Source organism: Tetrao urogallus (genome assembly GCF_951394365.1).
Source record: "Tetrao urogallus genome assembly, chromosome: 13".
Classification (NCBI taxonomy): domain Eukaryota; kingdom Metazoa; phylum Chordata; class Aves; order Galliformes; family Phasianidae; genus Tetrao; species Tetrao urogallus.
In genome coordinates this window covers 15305385-15319094 of record NC_136826.1, presented here as the reverse complement: position 1 = coordinate 15319094, position 13710 = coordinate 15305385, and the positions used below count along the sequence as shown (strand labels likewise).

Genomic DNA, 13710 nt, shown 5'->3' with positions numbered 1-13710 from the left:
CACAAGCATGCTACGAGGAGAATCAATTCTCTCCACTTCCTTTGCTTATTAGCCCTAGAAATAGCATGGAAAAAATTATCTTTTATTAGCAAATACTTCCTTCATTATTTAACCAGCCCTCATCATAGGATTCAGTGATGTCCTCCTTGCCACCTTCCCATCTCCCAGCTCCGTTCCTTTTCATCTTCTCTGTGGGCAGAAGGCCCTGGCGACATTGAAGCAAGCACAAGCCAGAACTCAATGCAACATCAACAGCATCAATTTTACTTGCTTCTTTCTGAGCTCTTGAAAGCTTTTTCTATTTTGGGCAGCAACAAAATGCAACGTGCATTACAGAGATACCCAATGTTCCCTGGCACTGAGCACCCATTGCCATTACAAATAAGGGAATTTAAAATCTTAAGAATATGTGTGAACAGCAGGATCTGTCTTGTAAGAGTGAGGGTGTGTGCATGCATGCACGGATATCACTGCCCTGCTGACTGCATCAATCCCAGACAGAAGGGCCCAGCCCCACTGTGGCCACATGGAGACCCTTCCAGTTGGATAGATATTGGCCATGCAGACGTGGCAGAGGAGAAACCTGTTCCTAATTGTACTCCTGTTTCAAGCTCAGCACAGCAAGGAGCAATTGCTAATCGAACGTTAATAAAGGGGAAGTAGGCTTTGGACCTGGAAAAGTCATTTTCAGTGCTTAGAAAAACAATGAGTTAGGCACGTCAGCTGTTTTATCAGCTGCTCAAAAAGCAAATTCTGCACGTCCCCACGCTGCCTGCTTCAAACCATTTCGTATTTGCACACTGCTGAAGCCATCTCAGCAGACCAAGCCCCAGGCAGCACAACAGGCCAAGGGAGGCTCGTTCTATATTGTGCTCTTTGGCCAGAAAAACAGAAGTGTTTTACTCTGTTTCCTTCAAAATGCTGTTTCTTGGAATAGGAGAAAACCCTACTGTGCCCACCTTGTGCCACTGGCATAGCAGAGTCCCCTGTACTGCCTGCACACACCCCAAGGAGATGAGATGCTCTCAGCTGCCATAAAGCAGTTTTTCTGGTCACTCTTGATAGCCTGAAAAAGGCAGTGACAGCAGTGAGTTACTGGCCAAAGGGCGGCCCTATGTTATGGATCGTCAGCTTAACTCCAGATTAGCTATCAAATCTGACAACATCCCTATGGGTAAAGCAAGACAGATAAAGACCCCTAAACGTTGGCAGTAATTTAAATGAGTCCACACTGGACAGTAAATCTCTGTTGGCAACAGAAAGGGCTGTGAAGCCACTATGAATCACTGCAGTTTGGTGACTGCTGGCTGATGTCTGGGGGCAAGATGCACCCATGGACATGGAGGTTAAACCCTACTGGCACCAGGATGGGCAGAGGGACCGGCTCCTGTCTGCTTTCCCTAGTACAGAAAGTGTCACTTCCCTGACCCAAACAAATGTTCATTCATCACAGGGCACATAGGAAAAAGATTACTTGGGCTTTACGATCATTCACCTTGCTGGCAGTTCCTTCCCCTTCCACCCCACAGCTATTTACGGCTTGTTTTTGTGCAGCAATAGGAAGGAGCAGAACAGTGAGGTGCTGAGCAGGGTCCAACCCTGCCCAGTCCTGCAGCCACATCAGTGCCACTGCTGCAGAAATGCTGCTCATCTCTTTGGAGATGAGAAGCAGCAGCTCCATCTCCTTTGCACTTCTTTGCAAATTACCACTGGTACTTCACCATCCTTTCATACGCACCTCTGCCCACCTCCATTAGGCACAGGTCTCCTTCAGACTCCAAAATCAATCATTAACTCCAACACGCTGTTGCAACAGGGAGGTAATGTTTCAGCACCTTCCAGGAGTCTGTCTGGATCTTTTCCTGCGAGGATTGGGCTCCTACAAGCTACCAAGTCTCTAAAACTAAAGTAGAAACACAACTTTTTGTGCAAAAATTCCACTGCAGCTCTTCTTAACTTCTTCTGTCTGACCTGCATCATTTCCTCAGTCTCTGCCCCATGGCACATAGCTGCTCAAGATTTGGTGTCACTTAAGCCAAAGCACCTCGTGCCCCATTGTAGATTTGGTGAGTGCTTTTGGTGTTCAACCCAGGAGCCATTTGTCTTTCATCTCTTTTCCCTCTGCTCGGCATCCCTAGACAGGAGGACATGGACCCATTTCTCTCCGTGCCAAGCAGCCACCCCTCAGGGAGTTGGCAGCTGAGCAAAGGAGAGGAGTGGGAACTTACATGGGCCAGGACCTATCACTATTATCCATATTTTCCATATTTTGTTTGGTTGTGTTTGAGCACAGCCCTGCTGTGCCATTCAAAAGGCATTCAGGAAAGCATAAAGCACACATCACCAGAAGATAAAACATCAGACAACAAGAAGCAACAAGGAGTTGCACTTGACAATCCTTATGGGTCCTTTCCAACTCAGGATATTCTATGATACCAGCAGTATGGTAGCATAGAGAGACCATGATTCTAAAGGCAGGAGCACAAGGAACAAGAGAACAAGCAGAGATGGAGCTACCAACCACCTTACCCCCATCCTCTCATTCTGGCAGAGATGGACAGAGGGAAAGTGTCCTCAGCCTGTGGATGTTTGGGTCAGAATGCTATACTCCGCTTACGGGATGGGTACTAAAAGCACAAGGCAGATGCACATGCCTAGCTTAGGAGCATGGTGCTTTTGCCTCTCAGCCATGCACACATCACAGCAACATGATCCCACACCACAGCACCTGGAAGGACAGGCAGGTGCTGTGCCACCAGCACACCTGTAGCCCTGTTAGAAATGTTTATGTAGGGGTCTCCACTGCCCTCTCTCACCCACCAGCCCAACCCACAGTGACAGGGCTGGGAGATTTCCTTTTGGCTTGGTCTCCAGCACACATGGCCACTCACCAGCTGTCAGCAATGTCTGTCAGGGCTGCCTCCGAGCAAACAGCTCATCCTTGGCACCAGGTAGGAAGCGGCAAGCCTGGAGCTGTGCCGGAAGGATTTATCTCCCCTATTTTCCTTCTGCCACTCTGCAAACAAATCTGTCCCCAGCAGCATCCCTTCCTCCCTAGGAGCTCCCAGCAGAGAGGGACTCCCCAGATTTCATATTTCTGTACACAGTGCTGACCTGCTGCTAGAACATTCACCCCTAACCCCACAGTGCCACCCTGAGGGTGCCACTGCCCACAAGGCATTGCTCTTTTTAGCCTCACTTTCACATTTGTTTTGTCCCAAGCCCAGAAAATAACTTCAGATAGTCCACTGTGAGTCTCATAGAGTTGTACAACCGCCCCATGAGGCAGTTACCTACTCTCTGATGAGACAACCCCAATGCAAGGTTAATTACAGAGCTGTTGATCTCAGCAGAGATTTAATCCCTGCAAGAGGAGGAAGGTTTCATAGCAAACATCCCCAAATTCATCAGCAATGGAAGAGAGAGCAGCCAGTCTGCCCATCCCAGAGTGCATGGGAGCAGGTGGTGCCTGGCTGAGCACCTGGGAGCTGTAGGCTCCCTCCAGCAGCACCATTCCATCCTCCAGCAGCACCATTCCATCCCCCAGCCCCACGTGGAAGCAGAACGGGGACACGGTGCTGGCACTGCTGGGGAAGGCGCCCAGCTGGAGCGAGGAGCCCGGGGCCCCCAGCACTGCTGCCACAAGTATTTATGCACTTCACATTAAACAGGCACTCAACTGAGACAAACCAGACCAAAAGTAATCCCAGGAATGGGGTCTTTCCAGTCTCTGTGGTCCCTAATTAATGGCTGATGGCTGGGCTGGCTTCTGGGCAAGGTCATTCCTCTTCTCTGCACCCAGAGCACAACTGCTGCTTGCTAAAAGCCGAAGAGGAGAAAACCTAATTTTGAGGACACAGCTTACCAAGTGTCAAGACTGCCTCCTAGGATCAGCCTACAAATAAGATGAGGTCTAATCTGAACACTGCTGAAACACCAGGGTGCAAATCATCACCATTATTATCTAGCAAAAACACAGCCCGCAAGGCTGAGCATCTAGGGAGTTGCCTTGAGGTGGTTCTCCCCCCCACAGACACACGGCCACCAGCTGTCACAGCTCACCAGTTAAATTAGGTCCAAGTCTGGTCACTTTATATCCTCCTCCGGAGAGACCCAACACTGGCAGAGGAAGCCTTGATACTCACCTCCCCAAATCTCACCCTCCACATTTAGGAGCGATGCGCTGCCCAAAAAGGTCAACTCGCTCCTTCCACGCTCACAGGCAGGAGGCACTCTTTGGGTCCTGCCAAGAATACAAAGTCATTTCCTGCCCATCGTGACAGACCTTGGGTACAAGACAGCCACCTGCAGCCAGCTGTCCCCAGTTCCTCCCACTGACAGTGCTCCACCAGGCAGCATCTCCTTACACGTGTCCCCAGGAAGAACAGCCAGGCACATTTTCTTCCTTTAAATATAGTTTCCTCACAATACAGCCAGCCAAGGCCATAAGCAATAAATATTGCTGCAATCCAACCTCCTGTGTTTGCTCTTAAGTTTTATGTGCTGCAAAGGCCATCCTTTGTAATGCACGGTACAACAGCAAGAGCACTAAAATATCACCTGGCCTTTGCAGTTAGTTACACGTCGAAAGCAAGCTAAGAAGTTTAACGAGCATCAGCATTAACTGACAGAGCCCTCCTGAGAGTGAGGGTTACTTACAGGTGTACTGACACACACACAGGTTACAGCAGCCCCACTGAGGAAGGGAATGCAGTGCCAGCACCAGGCCTGCCTAATTACCAGCAGCTGCTTCATCAGCAGGTGCAACAAAAGAAGATGACAAATTATCCATCACTTAAAGCATATAAAACATCATTCACTTTCTGACAGCAGCATGATTGGCTCTCAGGGCTGTGCAGTGGCCAGTTGCACAGGGGGCAGAGCATGGGGAGTGCAAGGTGTGCTGCACCACAAACACCTCATGTACAGTCCAAGGCAGCTCCCAGCAAAGCCTCCTGAAGCCTGGGGCAGGAGCACCCCAGATCCAACATTGCTGCTCTTTCCTCCCTTCCTGTTGCTACAAAGTTGTGCTCCATCAAGTTGAAATGAAAAGCACCATTCTTGTTGCAAATCTTTTGCTAAAGAACAAAAGCAATCAGATTTGCTCTGTGGCCAAGGAGACCAGGGGTGACCTTCCATGCCTGCTCAGGAAGAGGAAGATTAGCTCCCATGACCTCAGTCTGGACCACATTTTAAACTCCTGCTGTTAAGCCAAATTTTGGGGAGAAATGCCCCAAATGAGAACCATACCAGAGAAGCTCTTTAGCAGAATCAGGAATGCTGCTGTCCTATGCATGGGGCACAGGGGAGACACCCACCTTGGACCCACCTACTGATCCTATTTCCCAGCCTGAACCACATCACATGGTGATACTCAATACAATTAACAATGCACACAATAACATTAACTGAGAATTAATTTCTTATCAACAGATCCACTGCATCTTGCTGCACAACAGTTCCTCCAGGTTTGTTTCCTCCACAACAGGATAAACCTCAGTGCTGGTACAGGATATCTGGTGTTTGTCTTACAGCACTGCTGTGCATCAGCTGCTTGTTTTGGACACAAAAGAAAATGAATCCTTTCTCAAAGGTATTTTTTCCCAACTGATTTCCACCACATTGTTTGGAGGACACACACCAGGCACCTGCCTCCTTGCACGGTCCCCCCGGGGCTGAAGCCACAAGGGCAAAGTTGAATCCCTCTTCTTGCATAAGACTGCAGCAACCAGGGAATTTCGGGGAAGGAGAGCAATAAAATGCTATTTATGTTACGTAAACACTCTGAACAACAAAGTGGTGTGGAAGAAACCCAAAACCCTGACCCAAGCTCAGCCGCCTCAGCTTCCTGGTCCTGCTGAGAAAAGCTAGGAGCAGAGTCACTGCATGGGAAGTGTTGGCTGCTCCAGGTCACTGCCAAACTGCACAGTCGTCTGACACTGGTAGGAGGTGGAATACTGCTGATGACCACTAGATAGAGAAGTGGCACTAGCAAAAAGAAGGTGCAGCTGAGGCTTTCCTTTTTCAGACATTTCCTCCAAAAATTGGCCTTCTGCATAGTGACAGGATTTCTGCCATCACCTCTAATAAAAGCAATGGGTCAGTGTCAGACAGCAGCCAGGAGATGCTCAGCACCACCAAGTCCCAGTGTCACCAAACACTGCCAGAAACATGGCTATTTACCTCCCTTTCCTTACTTGAAATGGGAAATACCTCACATTCCTCAGCATATTTAACTGCTGCAAGAAGCGAAAGTGTGGGGCTCAATGGAGTTACACTTCTCCATGTCATGCAAGACCACATGCAAAACCAGCAAGGAAGTTCAGCAGACACAGCCCAGATTACACGTTAGCCAGTCCCCATCTGTTTAAAACCACCCGCACAAACACACCAAGCTCAATTAATCTCAGGCTGTTCAGGAAAAGCCACTGAGGGTGACCTGCGGGTACAGCGTTCCCACAGCTGTGCCGATAACGCAGGGATGTTTGCAGATACACCCTAACACATGATAGCTGGCGTGCTGAAAGCAAGGAGGGGAAGAATGGTTTTGGATTTAAAACGCCACCAAACAGTGAGATACAATCCAATATAATTATGTTCTGCCTCCAGAGGGTCACTCTTCCCCTGATTTACAAAATCCTCTACTTGCTGCTTCCATAGAGAGCATTTACAGTGGTGTGTTAGCAAGAACGGAGGCACAGCTCAAGAGGACAGCATTGTTGCTCCTTAAATACCAGGCCTAGACTTGGTGGAGCTATGCAGTATTTTGTGCAGTAAAGGAGGAATTAGCTGATCCACTCCAAAATGCATTTATCATTAAAATAAAAATCTTCTGTCGTCTTGTTTAATGGCCTTAGTAAAAAATAATTGCAACGTCTGGTTGCTTTCAACAACATGTGGTTTTAATATTTTAATTGTTACAAACTGTTTAATAATGTTGAACAAAAGGCGTGTCCAAGCAATTATTGTGTTTATTAACTTTTCTTTTGAGAACTTGATAAATTATATAACACATATACAGCACTTCAGATATTGCAGCGTTACCTTATTTTGTTTAAAAGGGGAAAGTTAGCCAAAAGTGACTAGTTTTGGTGCAGGTTAAATAGTGTATTTTCAGTAGATGAGCACTGTGCATCAATTCATCCAGCAATCTGGGAGTCCATGCGTTCTTCTAATCATTACACTGTTTCATCTAGCCAGGGAATTGAAAGAGGGTGAGAGCAATGAAGCTCACCGAGCCTGGCAGGACACAGAAAGCCATGGTTCCGCTGAATGTGAAGGAGAAATAGAGCCTTGAATGCTCATCGCCCTACCACCACGCACCCGATGGACCTCCCCACTTGGAGCCACAGGGACAGCGCCCACAAGGCCATTCCCAAGCCCCCAACACCTCCCTGGAGGACAGCCATCACCATGCCCCATACACAGCCTATGTGTGGGTCTCCCCACGCGGGGGCCAGATCTGACCCTCTGCCACCCCCCCATCCCCATCCCTCGGACGTACCACGCTGTTCCCAGGCTTATTTTGTTTACATTTGATTCAATCAAGTTGTGGCCTTTTGGCCTCCTTCCAAATTAACTTCTAGATGACCTCTGCCGTGCCCTCTCCCAGCAGCCAGGCCTCCGAGAAACAGGCCATTAAACCCACAAACAAATATCAGATATATTGGTTGATCAAACCAGCTTCAAACACAGCTATTTAACCTCTGGCACATGCTTTTGCAAACTAAGTATATTTCGTCTTCAGCCATTCACCCCTCTTGGCTTACTTTTCTTTTTACCTTCCCCTCCATCTAGAGCTCCATGCTTTACAGCCTCATAAAACTTGGAAATGTTGCTCTCATCCTCCCTTAAAGCCCACGAAGAGCAGCGCAGGGTCTGTTCACACGGCTCCCATTGCAGGACTGAGCCATGGATGTGAAGAGGCAGCAAGATCCTGCCCAGCCGTAACGCTCCCTGAAACCCTGTGCTCCCCTTATTTCCAAGGAAATAAATCAAAGTTGGTTTCTCAGGGGCTGTGAAAACATGCTGCCTGGATTCCGATCCCCAAAGGGTTTTTTTTTTTTTCCAAGGGCTTATGTGGTAGTTAGATTTCTGGCTAGAGAATTTGCAATATGATAAAAACACAGTCCCTATATGGGGCAATAAATTACAGATTGTTTGATGTGGAAACCAAAGAACTGTCAGACTCTAGTATATTTGAAATATTCTAAATGAGCCCTTAACTCCAGTGTCTGGAAATGTACAATATGTTTCCAAGCCCTTCAGTCTTGAAAAGGCACATCTCTCTCACTTAATTTTCCTTTTATGGATTTTATTCTTCATTTTTAGTGAATTTCTTTCCCCCCTTCTCTTCTAAAACTGTGCTTTTCCTCCTAGAGATGGGCCTATGATAAACAATAGGATTCATCTAAGCATAGAAGAGATCAGAAATAGGCAGAAGCTTAAAATGTGGGAGATGCTGCTCTGCCCCAGACTTCGTATGGGATGTTACTGCTCCATCTGCCCACCCACACAACAGGAACAGCCACTGCCCCAGCTCATCATGCTGTTCTGCAGGTAACTGAAAGCTTAAGTCTTGCTCCCATCTATCAGCCCGTCCCCATGGTGGGGAGAAAATTGAGCAAACAGAGGAAATAACTCATTTGCACACTGCTTTTCACCTAGGAATGCTACTAAGTCACAAAAAATAGAGCAAGACCTCGTGCTGACAATGAATAACCTTTCCACTGCAATATATTCTCACGTGTGGGATGAGCGAAAACCCTTCTAGACAGAAACAGACCCCATTCACTCTGGGAAATAAAAGTTAGGAACTGCTTCCAACTCGTTTTCCTGAAGGTGACCCTTGGCCTCCCAGCTGAGATAACAATGCTAATATTTATGGATGGGCCATTCGTGCCTCTGGGCACAGAGCAAAAATAACTCAAATCACAACTTGGTAGACCTCTAACAGAACTGAAGAGAAATCCTCACATCCAACACAGCCATAATAAACCATCTCGCCCACCAACGTGTGAAAAAAAATAGCACCACCCACAACCTCACATTCAAACCGAACAGAAATGGTCTGGAGTTACAATGTGATGAGTGGGCATCTAGTGTGACTCATCCAGAAGGAACCGACCTGAGGCTACACACTGCTCAGATGGCCAGGCTTCATTCGCTCATTCACGTTAGCATGATAAAAGGTGCTCAGACCACACTAATGCAAGCTGGCAAGCTTGTTGACTTCCTTTTCTCTCCAGGCTGGCTTTTCTGCGCTCTTTCCAGTCTCTGTGCATTTGGTTCTGGTGCACGAACAACACTCGTTCCAAACTGGAGGAGTCTGAAGAGAACTGCTGCTGTCTGCCTGCACTTAACCAGATTCAGTTTGAGGAGATGTGAGCTAATGATTTCCTCAAGCAACACGTTCACCAAACAAGTTCACCCAACTTCAGTTGGTGCCCCGCTGAAAAAACACGCGTTATTTCAATGATGTGAGCAGCCTGAAGTTAACAAGTGCTACAACAACTGGCATGGCTCCTGTGTCCACCTGTATGGACTCAGGACCTGAACCTCCAGCACAACAGATGAGGAGGATTCCATAATATACCTGCAGTCACACGGGAATCCAGGTTAGAGCTCTGAGCGCTACGAACGCTCTTTTCTCTTAAGGGCTCTGGATATTTGAAAAACCTCAGAAACCACGGCCCATCGTGTTGGGTCAATGCATCGTTTCTCAGCCCTCCCCACCCTGGGAGCCCACACTGCTTCCCAGATCCGGAGCCAACACCTGAAAAACAACTGTAATTCATCCAGAGCTGCTCCTTCCACATTTCCTACTTCTTTGGTTTTCAAGATGTGTTCCACATGTGAAGGAGATCACAAAACTTCTGTAGGCCAAGAAAATAAGTGTGGTGGTGAGCTCTGACACCCAAAATCCCAAACTTAAGTAACATCCACAGCATGATCCTTATGGTTCCCTTCCAACTCAAATTCTATGATTCCATGATTCTATGATACTTTACCAGCTTATAAGTCACTTACCATCAATCCTCAGTACCAACAGCTACGATCATAAACAATTTTCACAAATCACTCTCCATTTTCTCCCTATTTCATTCTCGCTCTCAAACACAACTTTCCAAAGGGATTGATTTCTTCAAACTCTTACAATTCCTGCTGCTCAAAGCAAAACAATTCATCCACTCCTCACAACACTACAACTTTCCAGCCTGATACTACAATCAAGTAAGAGAAAGTCCCATAAGAGTCCAGGAGCTGCCCATGTTCACCCACTTACCCCTGTTTTTCTTAGGACAGGGCTGCACACAGCTGTACCCAGCCGAGCTGTGTTTACCCAGGGTCTCTCTTTCCACAAATCTCAGCTCCTTGGCAGCCTGAACTGCTCAGCAAGGACCTAACTTGACCTAATCTGGCAGCCAGCATTTCACAACTACTTTATGTCAGCAGTTTCAAGTACACTAATAACCATGTTTTGTTCGGTGCGACTTTCTCACTGCGAACGGCAAAATATCATTATCACCTGCAGGTTGAAGCCTGCCCTCTACCCCATTTAATAGGGAGCTGATTATGCTATTTTCACCTCCCCCCCCCTTCCCTTAATAATTACGTGCTGTTGGCAGATGGCACAGCTCCACACACAAAGGCAGTATGGCTGCATTGCCACCACCGTGTGCTGGGACCCCAAGCACCCCATTTCCAGACAGTGGCTAACGAGGCGTGCTGCCATCGCAGGGCTCTGAGCATGAGCTGCTGTCACAACAGTCCCTGACGGCTGTGAGAGCAGGAAAGCAGAGGTTAGCAGAAAAGTCGCTACACCAGCAACTTCAGGCAGCTCAGCCCTCCCAGCCCACCGGCCCCCGGTGCTGCTGGGCTGAACCCCAGGAAGCTGCCGCTGCCAAAAGCATCATGCCAGGGCCATCGTGGGCAATGTCCTCACCAGGAAAACTCTGCTGGAGGAGAGTGGGAAGCTCAGCTGTGTTGGAAGACAGCATTCCTACCCGAGTGTTTGCCTAGCTGTTCCCAGAGATCATAGAGGTCCAAGCTGTCAGCCTGTAGGGTCCCCTCTGAGAGTGATACAGTGACACAGGCTGCAGAGCCAGACCCCTGTCTAGCGAGCATGGTGAAGGCAGGGCTGGCTCCAGGCAATGCTGTAGGAGAGCTTTGGGAAGCTAAACTCTCTCCTTGCAGCACTATGGAGAAGGAAATTTCCTCTGCAGAGCTCTCGCCCTTCACCACCTGAACACAGAGCAGAGCTGCCCCCTAACCCTTTGGCAGCAGTGGAGCTTGTTCACAGACTCACCTAGGCTGGCACAATGGGTAGAGACAAGATACTGCTTGTCTCTCTGCAACGACACTAGGTCTGAGACCGTGGGAAGGAAGCTCCCAGCATGGCAGAAAGGATCTCACTCAGCTCTGCCACATCCCCATTTAATGGCCACTTGTCCCTGCAGTGACGAGGAAAGGACTTCCAAGGACATACAGCAAAGAAGCAAGTGATCCTCTCTGTCTGCAAAGCAAAAGGGAACTTCAAACAGAGTTGACTTTGGGCACGAGCCACATGACCAGCACCATATGCTCAGGGACACCACAGCAGCACCATCTCACACTGTGTCAGGGATGAACACCCAGCAGAGGTGCAGCACAGGGATGCAACCAGCACCTAGGCACAGGCTGATCCCAAATGCTCCTATTTAGCCCAAGGGCTTGAAGGAGCATCTTCCACACATGCTGGCAACAAGTGGGGCTGAGGTGGCACCAGCTCTGCACCCAAAGCTGCCCACGGTTGTTTGGCTGAGCCCAAAGACAGTGTAGGGGAAGTCATACTGATTTGGAAACCGCCCACAGCCATCCCTGCTGGCAAGACTGCAACAAACCTGGTTGATGTGTTTCAGCTTGTCAATGATCTGGCTGATCACTGGCTCAGGACCTTTCATCTTCCCCTCGTGGTTTCCAGGCTGAGCTTTTGCTCCGTTCCTTGGGATTTGGGGACTGTACCTGCAGGAGTGAGAACAAAGACGACTGTGATCCAATGGGCTAACACAGAAAAGATCCTCAGAGATCAATACAAACAAAACTAAGTACCAGTCCCTTCAAAAATGGAGAGAATAAAACAGTTAATAATGACACAGAAAAGGCAGAAATTTCCCATAAATATCTGTTCTGCCTTTGCAAAGAAACAAGATGATGTACTTACATCTTTTGAGGACAGTGAACTCCTTTCCAGTCCATTAGTAACCAAGGAAGACATTAAACAATATACAACGGGGATAAATATTATCACATAACTTGCACCCAAGAGTCCTAAGAGAGCTGGCTGAGAAATTCTGGCTTGCTCATGTTTGTTTAAAATAAGTCTTGGCAGACCACAGAGACTCCAGTACAAGAGTGGTAGTGTGCCCACAGCCAAAAAAAATGAGTGGGATGACCCAGTTAGCTGCAAGCTGATTAGCATAACATCAACCCCTTGCAAAATAATGACTATCGCTGATGTGTGATTTCAATAATAAAGAATTAAAACATCAGAATATAATTAATGCTGTCAACATCGCTAATGGAAAATAGGTGTTGTCAAACAAAACTGATTTCAGTCTTTGATGAGATCCAGCCTTGGGGATCAAAGTAACTGCTTAGGCAGAACGTAACCTGACTTGGTGCAGTGCTGGGCTCTGCACCACACAATATCCTGGATTTACATGAGCATAACGCATGCCAGTAAAGCACACATGAAGCAGATTGAGAGCAGCTGCGAGACCCACAGGTGCAGCCTCCCCTGGCAGGTTGCAGGGATGCTCTGCAGAGCAGCGTGGCCAAGCCAGCTCTCAGCTTTTTCATCAGCAATTAGCAAATAAATTGAAATCACAGGAATCAGAGCATGCCTTTCTTTGGAGAAAAGAACTCCAGGTACTGGAGTAACAGCTTGTGACACTTGGAACATGAGGCAAGCATACCTGCACTGACCTCAGCCTGGGCTCCTGGAGCTCAGTAAGAGGCCGGGACCACTCACTGCAGCACACTGGTGCTTTACTAAGCTGTGGGTTGTTTGCATTCCCTGCAGCCCCAGTTACAGGCCCCAGCACTGTACAAACACAAAACAAGCCCTCATCTCCTAGAGCTGACAGCCCAAGCACACGCTGCCAGAACCCAGCGCAGCCTACGAAAGCAAGATTGCCAAGATAACACCAAGCACAGTATGTCTGTTTTCCTGGCGCTGTGGGTAAACCTGAGGAGTGTTTCTATGCCTCATCTCCTATGTGTTGCATCCATACCCAGCTTCCAACCACTGTGGTGGTATCTGCCAGCTCCTAATCCATGTGTACGCATTGGTACTTCACCCCGCACTGCCAGGGAAATAATGGGCAGTGATTGGAATGAGGGGATGGAGATGGAAGGGATGGATGGGACCAGCTCTGGGTGGGTGCTCTGCTTGGGGGAGAAAGCAGAAGGGACATGGATTATCATCCGTAACAGCTGTTGGGGTACACAGAGGGTTTTGGAGATGCACAAGAGGTCATCTACACTTAAACTCCAAATTAGCAGTATGAGAGTAAGACTTAGACATCCAGGGATGTGAAGTCAACTCTGGATTTACACTGCTGGAGGAAGAATGAGTCCCCAGCATGTAAAAGAATAGAGTCATTGAGTTGTTTGAGTTGGAAGGAACCCTTAAAGGCCACCTAGTCCAACTCCCTTGCAATGAACAGA

General features: G+C 48.1%; 1 protein-coding gene across 1 annotated transcript in view; it reads right to left on the bottom strand.

Moving 5' to 3' along the window:
- Window positions 1–13710, bottom strand: part of GPC3 (glypican 3) — a gene marked incomplete at both ends in the record, with an annotated part of 113276 nt that overhangs the window by 28368 nt on the left and 71198 nt on the right. The window contains one exon of the mRNA XM_079542048.1: window positions 11883–12003. Within this exon, the coding sequence (XP_079398174.1) occupies window positions 11883–12003 (121 nt within the window). The remainder of the gene's footprint in view (window positions 1–11882; window positions 12004–13710) is intronic.